Here is a 15,790-nt window from a genome sequence, read left to right as displayed (position 1 = left end):
AGCTTAGGTCATGATCCCAGAGTCCTGGGATGGAGGCCCTCATCCGGCTCCCTGCTCAGCAGGGAACCTGCTTCTCCCTCTGCCTGCAACTCCCCCTGCTTGTGCTCTCTCTCTCTCTTACTCTTTCTGACAAACGAATAAATAACATCTTAAAAAGAAAGAAAGAAAGAAAGAAAGAAAGAAAGAAATTGGAGGAGGGAAAGGATGGGCTTGAAATGAAGTCTGTGACTTCACATTCCAGAGTGGAAATGAAGGAGGAGGAGGGCCAAGGAGGCGGATGAGATAATACATGTGAATGTCAGGTTAATATGGAGCTGAAAGAAAATGTGGGAAACATGGAGAAATACTGCCTATAATGGTTTAGAGAAAGGAAGTGAACACAAGTGTGTGCCAGAGCCACAGGTGGTAATTCAGATGAATGGACAAGGTGAAGGGCTATCCTGCAGAGGCAAGCCATCAAATGCAAGCTAGCCCAGGTGGGACCAGTGGCCTGTCAGCAGATTTTTCTAAAGATTTTCCTAAATTTTTCCAGATTACCTTGCAACGCCTTTCAGAGGCTTGCCCTGTAACAAGAGGAGAGTCATTAGCACCCAAGTGTGCTTCTCGGAGGATTCTGTTATAGATGCAACAGAAATGCAACAACCGTATCTGTAAATTTTCTGGAAGAGTTATGGCTTCAAGGCTCCACGTGATTATCCCTTGCATGTTAAGATCGTGTGCTCAGATTCTGCTTGTGGAGAAGATAAAATCATTGTAATTATATTATGCTTTCTCTTCCTGAGAGGGGATCTAGTTTCTTAATTCTTGTGTCAAAAAAGACAAATTGCATATCTCCTGTTCAAATAAAACAAAAAGCTATGTGTCGGAAAAAAATGTGAAGAAAATAAGCAGGAAAATATGTACCATGAAGATGGGTGGGAAAACGAAAATGCTACAAATTGATCTTAAATAATTTCAGGACCGCCCCCCCCAGAGCGGGGTCAATGAGCTTCTTGGCAAAATCAAGAGTGAGTTTCCAGGTGAGATGACCATCTTGGGATAGGGCATAAGAGATAAGAGTAGAAGATCCCAGGACCTTGAGACCATGACCTGAGCTGAAGGCAGAGGCTTAAGCCACTGAGCCATCCAGGTGCCCCATACCCTGTGCAGGTCTCGTCCTAGTTTGGAGGGCGGAGAGGCGGAGGCTCAGAGTCCAGTATCTAACCCTGGCTCGGTCACTTTCTAGCTGGAGTACCTGGGAGACAGCTCAATGGCTATCCCTTCACCTCTGTGTTTCATTTCCTTCATTTATTTCATCTCCTGTATCCGAGTGTATAAAATGGGGGCCATAATACAAAACCATAGCACTAAAACCTAAAGAGCTCTGAAAACCAAATGATTTTTCATGAGTTATTCAGTGGCAAAACCTGACCTGAACTGATGTGAGACTATCCCTAATTTCCTCTCTGCTCCCTACTGTGAGTATTCATAGATTTCACTGCAGAAATGTTAATGTGTTTGATTATAGTGCATTGCCCCATACCCCATACAGTACATTTATAATTATTTCCTTTTTAAAATCTGAAAAACTCCGAATTCCGAAACGTATTTGGCTCCAAGCGTTTGTGGATCTATAGTTCCTACTTCATAAATTTCCTGTAGGATTAAATGTGATTATTTATCTAAGACCTTTAGGAGACTGCCTGCCAACTTAATAAATGTTGGTTATTGTTATTTCTTTACCGTATCCTTTTTAAAGACCCACTTTCTAGAAAGCTGTGAGTTGAGGAATTGCAGAAATTCTAACAGATATGCTGATTTATTTAGGTGAACATCAGGGGCTCCTGATTTGAGCCCAGATTGTGTATACACTAGTCTTTGGACATGCCTGGAATGCTAGTGATGGTGCGGGGGGCCTTGAGACTGAGAAACCAAACACATTCCTGGGGGGAAAAATTGCAGATCAGAGAAAAGGAGACCTAAGGAACACAAGTTGAGTTGGAAACCATGGGCCTGAGTGCAAGGAGCGTTTTAGAGTTTAGCGGGGGTGTTTCTGCCTCGATACTCCCAGCTTCTCATGGACTCTTTCCCGAGTCCCAGTGGTAGGGGACTTTAAGGAAAGAACAAGTAATAGCTATGTGTCGGAAAAGTGAAGAAACCTCCAGCTGGGGACATCTGCCCCAACTAGCTTGGGCTCTGCTGGCCAGATGCTCTGGTGGTGGGACCTTGGGCCACCACCACCACCAGCAACCCTGCTCATGAATAGTGACAGCCTTGCCACCATTTGGGCATCTGTAGCTCCCTATGGAGGGAGCCAAAGAAGTTTGAGAAAGAGCAGAAGAGAGGAGGAACCCAGAAAATGTTTAGTAAACCCTACCGTTAATCTCTTGCGCTTGAAATAGAAGGCAGTAGCATAAAGGACAGAAGGGAAAAGAAATGGTTGCTAGAAGGAAAAGATTTTGTGTGAATTCTAATTAATTTGCTCTCATCTTTGTGCTTTTCTGAACCTGGGGTGTCCAGCAAATCACGTCACAGCTCCCATGGACAACAACGCCTTGAAGTCTGTATATCTCTCAGACAGCTAATGGGAGAGATGGGCCAAAAGACGAACACTTGCAACATCATAAGGCAAGTGCTAGAAGGGGAATTTTCCAGTTCATACGGGGGCGTTTGTGTTATTCCCAAGTAAAGCAGATGCCATTTTCAAATGGGCTTTCCTTGGCCTCGTGTTCTTTCCTTTGCATGATTAAGGGCCCATCCACTTTGATTGCAACACAGTTAAAGGTAATTTGGGATATGTTAACATCTAAGTGCTTAAGGATGAATGAGTCATATGTCAAGCTGTGACAAAATGCTTCACTCTTGAAGTAAGAGATGCCTGATTCTGGCACATTATTAATTTCTAAAGCTTAATTCCAGGATAACTAGATCCAGGAGATTAACCCCTGTTTTAGTATAATTCCTTGTAATAGGTTTTAAACGCTTCACTCCTCTCTCCCTGCTTTCACAAGTTGTCTAATAGACTTAAAATACCCTTTTTACTGTGGGAATGAGAAGCTTCTCCAAGAAGACTCTCAATCCAAGATTTTTGGTATTGTAATATAACGCTGGGAAGAGCCAATGCTTTCTGCAAAGGGTTTTATTGGGAGTGAGTCAATCAAGAAAGTATGCCAGGAACTTGGATCCTGAGGAGCCAGGCAGGCGGCACATACAGGAGGAGTGAAGGGGGCTGATGGCATGTAGGAGCAAGGACCAACTGTGGGAGGCTTAGGCATCATCCAGGTCTGGTCTGAAACTGCACGGAAGGACTGACTTGAAAACAAGGTGTTTGCCAGAGCTCTGAGGCAGGGATTTGGAAACATAGGGGAGTTTGGCTGGTTTCTAGAGGCAAGAGAAGCTCCAGAATGGAGTTTGCAGCTAGGCATTTGCCTAGGTGTTCCAGAGGATGATGACTGTGACCACGGAGGTGGCCATGAAGAGCAGGTAGAGGCGGAAGAGCAGGGTGTCCATCATGTGGCTGAACTGCACCCACAGGTCGACCAAGGGCTGCCTCTGAGCCTCTTGTTCCTCCTGGGCCCTTGACTCAGGGCTCCCAATTAACTCTGCCTCTCTGGGACCTGCCACCTTCCCCACCAACTCCACGGGCTCCTTCATGCCTACAGAGAAACAGAGACTCAGCCATGGGCCATGAAGTGCACCTGGGGAGGAGGGGGCCAGGGAAGGAGGCAAAGCAGGGAGTGGAGGTGTGGGAAGAGGAGGTGGGGGCAGTGCTGACTCCCCTTACCAGGCAGGTGGTTGGGGGTGGGGCCCAGGCCCTTATTTCCCTTCTGGGGCACAGTGGGGCTGCATTTCCTTGGGCTGGCCCAGTAGAGAAGCAGAGAGTGGAGCCACTGAGGCATGGGTGGGGGCTGGGTGGTGGCCAGGTGCAGCAGGTAGGTGATGAAGATGGTCTCTAGCAGGCTGACCACCATTAGGGACAGACACAGGGCAAAGTACACACCTGGAGGGAAGATGGGGATGCCATGAGGGCCGGAGGTACCTCCCAGGACTTTGTGTTTCCTCTTTCCCAAAGGGTCCTTTCCAGGATCTCTTTTCCCTCTGACCTGGTTCCACTGGTCCATGTCCCCAGCCCACTCCCCAACCTTGCTTTTAGTCTCCTGATGGAGGGAGGGGCCATACTGATGAGGGGCGTGCCAGTTGCTGGGAGTAAGTCATTCATCATGAGCAGGAAGACGTTGTAGCCCAGCAGAAGTGTCATCTTGAATGGGGCACGATTCTCGCTTTCTGCCGGCAGATAGAAGCTGAGGGCATCAATGGCAACCAGAAAGCCACTGGGCACCAGGAGGTTTATGACATAGAGTCTGGGCCTGCGCCTGATGGCCACCTGGGGGAAGGAAAGAGGGCAGCAAGTGAGGAATAGGCTGGGAGACTGCCGACCCAATTAAGAGCAAGAGTTGAGATATGTCCCAGACCAAACTGTCTAGGAAGGAAATTTATCTCAAGTCCCTCTTTCCAACGAAGTCATCTTAATCACCATAGTCTGCCTTTCCAAGATTTGACTCTGCCATGCTGCTTACCACTGAAATGTATCTCATTTCTTGCTGACCCAAGGTGTCAACTTTCTCCACTTCCATTTTTAGCCCTACCAATGTAGGGCTCTTGGCAGGACTGTGCAACCAAATTCTTAGGTATCATGTGTATTTTTTCCTTGTATTTCTTCTTCTTTCCTCATCAAGGTCAAATCTCTAGTGACTTTGGTGTTCTGCTTGCTTTCCTCATCAAGGTCTAATCTCTAGTGACTTTGCTTGTGGCCATTCAAGACCAGTGGAAAGGAAAGTAAGATAGTGGCAGATAATTTTGGGGTCACTAGGATTTGGAAGCATAATATCCCATAGATAGTGTTTCATAACTTTTCCAGCATCTCTTTTTAAAAATAAACATAAAATTATGCTGAGTGAAATAAGTCAAGCAGAGAGAGTCAATTATCATATGGTTTCACTTACTTGTGGGGCATAAGGAAAAACACAGAGGACATGGGGAGATGGAGAGGAGAAGGGAGTTGGGGGAAATTGGAGGGGAAGGTGAACCATGAGAGATTGTGGACTCTGAAAAACAATCTGAGGGTTTTGGAGGGGCAAGGGGTGGGAGGTTGGGTGAGCCTGGTGGTGGGTATTATGGAGGGCAGGTATTTCATGGAGCACTGGGTGTGGTGCATAAACAATGAATTCTGGAACACTGAAAAGAAATAAAAAAAATAAAAAAATAAAATGTCAAAGATTTAAAAATATATATAAACATGAAAATTTTGCCTTCTAAAGAGTTCTGATAGTCATGGGAGTTGGGAAGCTCACTTTCACTAGGAGTCACTCCCATGGGAGCTTCCCCCCCACCCCCAGGAGGATTTATTCAATCAATATTCACTGCGTTCCAGGTACTTGGTTCCAGGTGATGGGGGTTTATCAGTGAAAAAAAAAAAAAAGATAAAAAGTCTCCAGCCTTATGGAGCTTACTTTCTAGTGGGAGGGCTTACGTTCTGGTAGGGGACATAAGCTATGAATCTTAGAGGAGATCACAACCACAGTCCCTGAGCTCACATGGAAAATGATTTGGTCATACTGGTTGGTGCCCACAGTCATCTTCATCATTCTCTGGTGGATACCCAGAAGTACCCACTCCCCCTTGCTCCGAATGAGGTTCTGTGATGTGTTCGAAATCTCCTGCACTTTCTTCTCCATGCCCAGGACCACATTCTCCACTGCAAAGGAGACCCAGACAACTCAGCCTCCCAAATGCTCCCAATCCCCTTTCCCAGACTATTGAATTCCTTACTGCTCAACTCCCACACCCCTTTCAGTGAGATCCCTTCACTGTTCTTCTTTCTCAAAATCTTTTCTCTGGGGGCGTGTTGGTGACCTAGTTGGTTAAAGCTTCTGCCTTCAGCTCAGGTCATGATCTCAGGGTCCTGGGATTCAGCCCTGCATCAGGCTCCGCAGGCCATCTGCTTCTCCCTCCGCCCTTCACCCTGCTTGTGCTCTCTCTCTCTCTCTATCAAATAAATAAATAAAATCTCTCTCTTTTTTTTTTTTAAAAAGGTCTTAAAAAAAAAAAAACCCTCTCTCTGCCTCTCAGTAGACTACTACAAAGAGCCTTACTCACCTGTATAGATGAATGAGCTGAAGGTGAGTGTGCAGTTCTGTTCATCAAAGGGGAAATAGAAGATGTCCAGGTTACAGATGCTGACCACCTTCATCGGCTTGTCATATTTGATGAGACCTTCACTGTTGACATAAGCCATGAGACCTGTAGCTGTCTGATCCACATCCATGCTGTATGTGAGAAGGATGGGAAGGTGGACAGTGTGGGTTCCCTGTCAGTCGTGGCCTTCTTTCTCAGGCCATGTCATTCCTGCGATCCAAACCCACTCATTTGACTTCCCCTTTCTACCTATAGCTATGTTCCGGGGGGTTTTGGAAGTTCAGTTCAGACATTGCTTTTTCTAAACTGAGTCTTTGTGTGCCCCCTATTGGTTATATCATTCCTTTCCTTGGAAAGAGGGTTTCCTTCTTGCTTTTTTTCAACCCTGATACTCACAACTCCTCGATGAAGATATCTGGAAGCCAAAGATACTCAGCTGCTATGCTGATCTTCCTGATGCCCCCACATTCCTCTGGGTTCCACCTGATGAATGGATTGTACCAGATCTATAGGAAACCGTGGTGTGGGACAAATGGGGTGGGAACTAGTTTTAGTCACACTCTGTCTCCTGCACTTTTCATTTCTTTTTTCTTTCATTTCCTCACTCTCTTACCCCCTCCCTGGTGACAGCTATCACTATGTCATTAACAACGTCTCTCTTCTACTTCTCCCTCAATGCTCTCAAGGGAGACCTTGAGCTTAGCTTTGGAGTCTGTGGGATGCAGCCACTTAAATATTGTCTTCCATGACCTTGGTTTATGCTACTTTCTTTCTGTGCCCCATCTCTGCACTCCAAAACTGGCAGGATAATCAGGAAGTTTTGTGTTTTCATTTGTTAGCCTGATTCTGTTTGAACTTATCTAATTTGTGAGTTTTCTCAGCTTTATCCATTGTAATCTGTGCCCAGGAGTGGAAAAAGGAAGGTAAAGGGGAAACAGTAAAAGGGAAACAGTCTATCATACCACGTTTAGCCACAGGAAAGATGTCATCAGTTGAAGCTGTGCATCCTGAAAAAAAATTTTTTCATCTGGAGTCATTGCCTCCATGAAGTCAAGTCCAATGCCACCACCTGCCTCCTACTCATTTCCAAGGCTGTTCTAGGTGGCAATTATGATTTTTAATCACAAACCACTGAAAAATGTAAGTCAAATCATCCAGGGTATAAGGAAAATTTAAGTGAAAATAAAAAGCATGAAAGTCCATTGGGGTTATGTTTCTTACGGAGTAGTCCAAAAAGGGACAGATTTTACCTGCCATGATGTCACCGAAGCATCCCTGTCATGCCTTCCCACCCCAAAGAATGAAAATTTCATTTTATAAAATTCAAGCAGGGAACCCACTGCTTACCACTGCTCAGCCCATTGCAGTGTTGAGTCAGGACTTACCACTTCCACAATGGCAGACATAGTGAAGGAGATGTTGACTTGAGTGGGGATGCTGTAGTTGACGACTGGACGGAAGGCCTTTCTGTCAAACACTGCTTGGAAGGCAGCAGGATCCACCCCGTACCGGTCAAAGCCTGAACAATTGATGGTGAAAGTGTCTCCTCTTCCTGCAGAGAGCAGAGACCTTGTGAGAAGAGTGCCAGGACTGGGGGACTGGCAGGTGTTTCTGCACAAAGAGAAAACGGGACATGGGAGAAGCATGTAAGCTCCTCCTACCTGGGCCACAAGTGTGGCCTGGGCTGGTAGGCAAATGGTGGAAGTTCATGAGGTGAGCTGAGTCAGGGCTCTATCCTCAATTCCATTGTTTGTGTCCCCAGGCAAAACTTGTCCAAACATGTAGGCAAACTCAGCCTTGACCACCACTTTACAGTGTCCTGAATCTCACCACAAACCTTTTCACCTTCACTCAGTGTCCTTACATTACTCATTTCTGTCCTTGATACACCTGGGTGACATCAGTGATAATTTTTTCAATCACAGTTCTCCTTGCCCTATTAATACAACATAGATGATAATCAATTAATGACGAAGGCAATCAGGTAGGGAGTGTGAGGTATGTGGAGCCTTAAGGAAGGATCTCAGTTTTTCAAGTTAGTAAGAATTTACTGTGTCTCTACTATGCGCTGTGATTGATCTCTTCTAAACCAGAGTGGTTCTCACCACTGAGACTATCTTAAAAAGAGTTCTTTGATACCCATCTTATGCCTAGCCCTTTTCTAGTCATACCTTGTGATGCAGAATAGAGAATTGTGTGGTAACAACTTCTGGTAGAGTCTATTCAGATCGATCTTTGATATTATACTAACCCTCATTGTTCATTTTTGATAATGAATGAGAAAAACAATCTACACTGAAAAAAATTTTGCTGAAAATGTTTCCCTTTTTCATGACAGGTCTTCTCATCATCTTCTTCTCTTTAGCCTTTTTTCTGTTCCATTTAATTTACTTCAAGAGAGCTGTAAAAAAAATTGTCTTCTTTTTAACATTAGTTGACACCCAGAAACATGCAGTTAGGTTATATGCCTGGAAAGAGAAAGACACGGGGAAAGAGAAGAGGCCAAGAGAAGCACAGGGAGAGAAAGATCTTACAAAAAGGTACAAAGCTGCCAGTGTTCTGAGTTTTCATGTTTACCAAAATGACCAAATGTTGACTATCTAGGAATAACAAAAATTAGCCTGGTTTGTTTGTTTCTCAGAAGCTATACGTTTGCTTTGTTTTTGCTCTGGTCCCTTCTTACCTTGAAGCAGCACATGGACAACGAGGCAGAGGAAGCCTCCATTCTCATGGAGCCCACCTCTTCCCATCTTCTTCTCTTTGGCTCTTCTCTGAGATAATGTTGATCTCCGGGGACTTAGTGATGATGTTGATCTTAAAAGACCATAGGCCACACCTTGAGCCCTAGCTTTGAATAATACATGTATCAGGTGGCATTAGCCACGTCTCTAACAAGCACCCCTGGTGACATGAGAATGTCACAGAGGACTACCCCACCCTGTGCCCTAGCTGAGCCTGAATCTCATCTCCAAAAGTAATCTGGCAAATCAGTTTGGAGAGGAGGAAGAAAAAATATTTGGTTACTAGGGCAGGGCTAATGGTCTCCTCATACTTAGAGTCAGTCTGGCATATAATGCATCATAGAAAAGGCTCATGATAATTGCCCGAGCTTTCAAGGGGCATTTTAACCTTGCTACCATCTTTCAAAAAAACTGGGGGCCTCCTTTTTGTAATCAGCTTCTGACTCTGAAGTTTTAAATATGACTTCAGCACTGGAAAATCTTTTGGTTTTGTGAGTCTGTCGAAAGTGCCCCAGGTCTACTGGTTGGAGGGAGTGATCAGTGGGGTAGATGGAAGGTGGTTGAGGCAATGCAGTGTTTAGTAGAAGTTGACTGATGAGAACATGAGTGAACAGCTTGAAATTAATGTTGTTTTGGCCCTGCCTATGTTTATAAGAAATTAGTTAATTGTAAGCATATTAAAAATTGGGAAATCTCATGAAAAAACTGTATTTCTGGCTTCATTTGAAAAAATAAGATCAAGCAATACTGGACTCACATTTTTCCTTGACAACAATCTGCCAAAGTTAATGGTCACGCCCTTTGGATGGAACATTCTCTCTAGATCAGCACAGTCTGTCACCAACTATTGATTATTCCTGACCAGCTGCCCTCATTTATGTTACCTCCTTGGTCTCTTTTAGGCATTTGAATTTGCCTTTGAGAGTAAAGATTTATTTTCTTGCATAATTTTAAAAGAGCTTTGGGAAATAATTTCAAAATACCCTGCCATGCTTAGGTGATTATAGGTCTGATCAGATGTAGCATGTACAATTATTATTTTTAAAAAGATTTTGTTTATTTATTTTGCTAGTTTGTTTCCTGATCAAGCAGGGGGAGAGGCGGAGGAAGAGGGAGGAAAAGAGAATCTCAAGCACGTTCTGCACTGACCACACAGCTGGACTTGGGGCTCAATCTCATGACCTTGAAATCATGACCCCGAGATCATGACCTGGGCCAAAATCAAGAGTCAGGCACTCAACTGACTGAGCCATCCAGGCGCCTCTATCATGTACAACTATTTGATTAATGGTGGAAACCAGACGTGGTATGGTTAAGTAGACCAAAGTCATCACTGGGGTTTAACTTTTTTTTTAATATTTTATTTATTTATTTGACAGACAGAAATCACAAGCAGGCAGGGTGGGGAGGTGGGACTTGATCCCAGGACCCTGAGATCATGACGTGAGCCGAAGGCAGAGGCTTACCCACTAAACCACCCAGGTGCCCCAAGGGTTTAACTTGTTTTATACTAGAATTAGTTGCATTAGGAAAGGCTCCAGAGAGGGTAATGAATGGCTTAGAGAACAAAGGGAGAGCAATTGAAGGGGTGCCTGGGTGGCTCAGTCAGTTAAGTATATGCCTTCAGCTCAGGTCATGATCCCAGGGTCCCTGCTGAGCAGGGAGCCTGCTTCTCCCTCTCTCTCTCTGCTTCTGCTCTCTCTCTGTCAAATAAATAAATAAAATCTAAAAAAGGGCGGGGGGAGAACAATTGCTTCAGTGAAGAAATTTTACAGACTGAGCTGGAATAATGCAGTAACAAGGGTTTCCTTCTTTCTCATATTGGCGTTTTATGTGGTTAGAGATAATGTTGGTGTGGTACCTTTCCCATTCTAAGCAATTAGTGAATTGAAGCAGAAGTAAAAGTACAAACGGCAATAATAGTAGCTGTCATTATTATTCTGGCTCTCTTGAGTTTGCTCAGTTGCTTCAGCCTGAATGGAATCTTCTGGACTTAAAATGTCTAGGTTGACTGCAGCAATCCTGATTGCCGTGAGCGTTAGTCTTTTCTCCCAGTCTTGCTCAGCTTTTGGTTACTATAAGGGTCATCCCTCACTCTCTCCAGCAGCCCCCTATATCATTTGAGAATCCCTTCTCCTCTGGGGAGGTTTTGTTTTGTTTTTAAGGTGACTTACTTACTTACTTACTTACTTCTTTTATTTATTGTAATTTATTTGATAGAGAGAGAGCGAGTGAGAAAGAGAGAGAGCACAAGCAGGGCAGAGGAGCAGAAGGAGAGGGAGAAGCAGACCCCCTTGCTGAGAAGGGAGCCTGATTCTGGACTTGATCCCAGGACCCCAGGATCATGATTAAGGTGACTTTAGATCAGCATTTCTCCAAGCATTTTCTGCAGAACACTAGTTCTATAGGATGTGGAATGCATTTCTAAAAAATTGTTCTTATTGTTTCCAGTTCAGATAAGTCTGGTAAATACTGAATTAAAGAAGGCTAAATGGGTTTTATTATTTCAGTATTTCTCAGAGTATTTAATGTTCATGTGACTTGAATATCATATATATAATTCCCCAAACTTAGTTGACTTCAAATTTCTTTTTCTCAGAATACTTTGTGGGACTAACACTTGATCTGTTATTTTGGGGAAACACTGCGGTAGGTAAATAGAATAAATGTAGAAGAAAAAAAACTTGAAGAGTCTACAGATGGGGTGTAGAATGCAAGCATCATATGTATAAATAAACCAGAAATTAGAAAATGAATTAGGTAAGTATTTTTTAGATAAGTATTCTAAAACCTGAAATTTGATTAGAACTCTAAGAACCTACAAGCAAATAGAAAGTAAAATAGATAAAATTTCATGCTGTTTCTGAATCCATCAGCCATATAAACTTTGTCTTGAGGAAGAATCTTTTTTTTTTTCCTTTTCTTTAGATCAGTGACCTACCAGCTGTAGGCCACATGTCACTCACCTAGATCTAATTTTAGGATAAGAGTTTAAAAACCTGCTTTGGTATTTTTACTTCTCAAATATGCTCAGACAGTTAACATTTTAGTAGTTGAAAAGCAATGCGGATTATTCTCATTGGTGGTCTTATAATCAATCCAGCATATAATTTGTGTTTTCAGAGTATATATTTTTTCCTCATGGTATTCAATAAATGAGTTAATTACTTTAAGTGAAAAATAAATACAGCCTGCATAGATTTCTGATTTTCCTGAACAGAGCTTCACACCAAAAAGGTTATAACAAATGTAGACTGAAGTGGTTTGTCTTTTCTCACCAGAAGCTCATATATTTTTTTAAACATTTTATTTATTTATTTGACAGAGAGAGACACATTAAGAGAGGGAACACAAGCAGGGAGAGTGGGAGAGGGAGAAGCAGGCCTCCCACCAAGCAGGGAGCCTGATGCGGGGCTCAATCTCAGGACCCTGGGATCATGACCTGAGCCAAAGGCAGACGCTTAACGACTGAGCCACCCAGGCACCCCAGAAGTCCATATTTGTAAAGCAAAATACTTGAGAAGTTTTGGGGAGTGACTGGGAGTGGCCATTCTTTTAGCCTGTGAAGCCCTGTTTTAGAGAGAAGGCTGCATTTTGGCTGCGCTTTCGGTGTGGCTTCTCTGGCTTAGTGGGACCCTGTTGCTTCCCACTATGCGACCTGACAGGTGCCCATCCATTCTTCTCAGTAATGTGGGAGAATCCCCCCTGTACCTCTTACCAGGAGAGATGTCGGACATTTATCCAGCTGAGTAAGTAACCATTAGTTGTCATTCTGGGAGGATTAAAATCCCGAGGCCTGTCTGTGGGCTGTGATGCTTGTTTTAGCCGAGGAAATTTAGATGGTTTTTCCGGGGAGAGAGAACAGCTAAAGTAAAAACATGGAAACTAAAGTGTTGTGAGGACCTCAGATTTGAGTAGGAGAGCAACAGGAAATGAAACCGTGGTATGATGTGGGGCCAGATCATGGAAGGCCTGTATATCTAGCTGAAATTTGGTTTTATTCTCTTACTCAGGGGTTCCTGAAGTTGAATAAGGTTCAGACCTCTTTAAGGGAAACAAAACTCCTAAGCCTCTGATGTTGACTTGAATTATTTGTAATAACACTTAAATATGTATATTCATAAAATCATGTCTAAAGTCCCTATACTTACAGCTCTTATACTACTATAAAATCAGAATAAATTTACAAATTATACACATACAAGACTGTGGAATCAACACAACACTAATTTAATGTGGTGGATAATATTGTTTTATTAAAATTAGATAATTGCTGTCCATTTCCCCCTCCTTTTAACAAGGAGCTAATTTTTTAAAAAGATTTTATTTATTTGTCAGGGAAGCAGAGAGAGCACAAGCAGAGGGAGAAGCAGGCTCCCTACCGACCAGGGATCCCCTTACGGGACTCGCTTCCAGGACCCTGGGATCATGACCTGAGCCACAGGCAGTTGCTTAACCCACTGAGCCACCCAGGCGTCCCAAGGAGCTAATTTTTGAACACCTTTTATTTTGTTGGGCCAATTTGATAGTGCTTCTCAACATAATGATACTTAAAATTTTTTTTGAAGTAGTTCTTTGTTTCTTTTTAACTACTACCCTTACTGCTAATGAACCTGGGACATTATTACTATGAAGGTGGGAAGTGTGTAATTCTTTCCTTTGTAAAGTGACTATGTGATATGACTTGTCATAACACGCCTATACTGCTGTGTACCGTTTCACCCACTGTAGTTCTCTGTTGAAAATACCATGAAACTTTTGTCTGTATAATAGGCAAAGATGTCATTTGGCTTTCATTCAGCATTGTTGACATTTTTTTTCTGATTTATTAAAATTTTTTAAAATTCCAGTATAATTAGCATAATTAAGTTATATTAGCTTCAGGTGTACAATATAGTGAGTCAACAATTCTGTATATTACTCAGTGTTCATCATGCTAAGTACATTTTTAATCCCCTTGACCTATTTCATCTCCCTCCCCCACAACCTCTCTGGCAACCACCAGTTTGTTCTCCATATCTAAGAGTCTGTTTTTTTAATTGGTCTCTTTTTTTTCCTGTTCATTTGTTTTGTTTCTTAAATTCCATATAGGAATGAATGAAATCATATGGTATGTGGCTTTCTCTGACTTATTTCATTTAGCATTATACCCACTAGATCCATCCATGTTGATGTAAATGGTAAGATTTCAGTCTTTTTATGACTAATATTCCATTATATACATATAATATATATATAATCTTCTTCATGCATTCATCTATGGTTGGACACTTGGGCTGTTTCCATATCTAGGTTATTGTAAAGAATGCTGCAATAAACATAGGGATGCATGTATCTTTTCAAGTTGGTGTTTTCATTTTCTTTCCCAGGAGCAGAATTAATGAATCATATGATAATTTTGTTTTTAATTTTTTGAGGGAACTCTATACTGTCTTCCATAGTGGCTGCACCCATTTTGGCACTGTTGACATATTAAATCTTCTTCTCTTTTCTAGGTTGCCCAAGACCATTAAAGAGGTTCATCATTCTCCCATACTGTTGTTTCTGTGATGACAAATAAAAGATTCAGTTTATTAGCAAACTTGAAAAAAAAACTTATTTCATTAAAACGACTTTCATTGTGATGTTGATCTGCAAAAGGAAAATGTTGTTTTCAAAAGTGGCAGGAGAATTCAACGTGCATGTCCCAGTAGATGTGGGTTGATCATTACCATTTGACATTAGGTCCTGGGAACCTGGGTAGAGGAGGCTACCAGAGGCTACCACAGTAGAACACTTCTGTCAGTGAGCAGTGATACCACCACCCATCCACGTTTGCAACCAGAAAACTAGGTGTTACCCTTGATGCCTCTCTTTCTCACACCACTTTATATAATCCATCAACTAGGAAGGTCTGCTGATTTTACCTCTTAAATTTCCTTTTTTTTTTTTTTTGGAAGATTTTATTTATTTATTTGAAAGTGAGAACAAAGGAACAGGGTGGGGGAGGGGAGGACAGAGGGAGAAGCAGACTCCCCGCAGGGAGCCCAAAGCGGGACTTGATCCCAGGATCATGACCTGAGCTGAAGGCAGCCACTTAGCTGACTGAGCCACCCAGGCCCCCCTCTTCTTAAATTCCTTTCAAGTCCACTCACTTCTCTCCTTCTTTTCTACCATAATCCTAGTCCAAACTAATCATCTCTTCCCTGGGTGACAATAGGCACTCCTAGCTAGACTCCTCTCTTCCATTCTAGCTACCTCTAATTCTTCCTCCAGTTTGGCAGCCACTGTGCAGTTTTTGAAATGCAAATCTCATTTCTCAACCTTTAACCCACTCCCCTTTTAAAGCCTTGCAATGGTTGCCTTTTGCCCTTCCTCTAAGATCTGTAATGGTCTAACAAGGCCTTTGGAGGTGTTCCCTTCCTTCTCCCACCCCTTGGTTTTTGTTGTTTCTTCTGTGTGGAGTGCTCTTTGCTCTGCCCATCCACCATCTTCACCTCGCTAACTCCTGCAGTCCTACAGATGCAACTCATACCTTCCTTCTCTAGTACATCCCATGGTTATAATTTTTTTTAAAGATTTTATTTATGTACTTGAGAGAGAGAGACGAGTGAGAGAGAGAGCATGAGAGGGGAAAGAGTCAGAGGGAGAAGCAGACTCCCTGCTGAGCAAGGAGCCCAATGCAGGACTCGATCCCAGGACTCCCAGGACTCCTGGCACCCCACAGTTATAATTTAAATTTGGATTAATGTTGACTTGTAACTCTAAGCCCCATGAAGGCAGGAAACTTGTCTGTTTTTGCTCTACTATATCTCCATGAAATACTGAGTATTTTTAATATATTACATAACATAAATACTATTTTAAAATGTGTGAAAGTCTGGATTTACAAGATT

At 42.8% G+C, this 15,790-nt stretch overlaps 1 protein-coding gene across 2 annotated transcripts; it reads right to left on the bottom strand.

Moving 5' to 3' along the window:
- Nucleotides 1-3,107: 3,107 nt before the first annotated feature.
- On the bottom strand, nt 3,108-7,797 carry LOC101671596 (5-hydroxytryptamine receptor 3C). Of its 2 annotated transcripts, XM_013052568.2 has the most exons (8): nt 7,560-7,797; nt 7,137-7,181; nt 6,571-6,680; nt 6,136-6,305; nt 5,574-5,734; nt 4,159-4,363; nt 3,764-3,979; nt 3,108-3,635 (listed from the first exon to the last, which is right to left on the bottom strand). In XM_013052568.2, the coding sequence occupies exons 1-8, from the start codon at nt 7,578-7,580 to the stop codon at nt 3,409-3,411; spliced, it is 1,155 nt and encodes a 384-aa protein (XP_012908022.2). In that variant the 5' UTR covers nt 7,581-7,797; the 3' UTR covers nt 3,108-3,408. The 2 variants fall into 2 exon arrangements, with proteins under 2 accessions (XP_012908022.2, XP_044944617.1); XM_045088682.1 differs by having other exon boundaries at nt 7,137-7,692.
- Between the last annotated feature and the right edge of the window lie 7,993 nt (nt 7,798-15,790).

This window comes from Mustela putorius, unplaced genomic scaffold (assembly GCF_011764305.1).
Source record: "Mustela putorius furo isolate JIRA1106 unplaced genomic scaffold, ASM1176430v1.1 tig00003834_pilon_pilon_pilon, whole genome shotgun sequence".
Taxonomy (NCBI): Eukaryota; Metazoa; Chordata; class Mammalia; order Carnivora; family Mustelidae; genus Mustela; species Mustela putorius.
The sequence above is the reverse complement of the archived record's forward strand: the minus strand, read 5'-3'. Positions and strand labels throughout refer to the sequence as shown.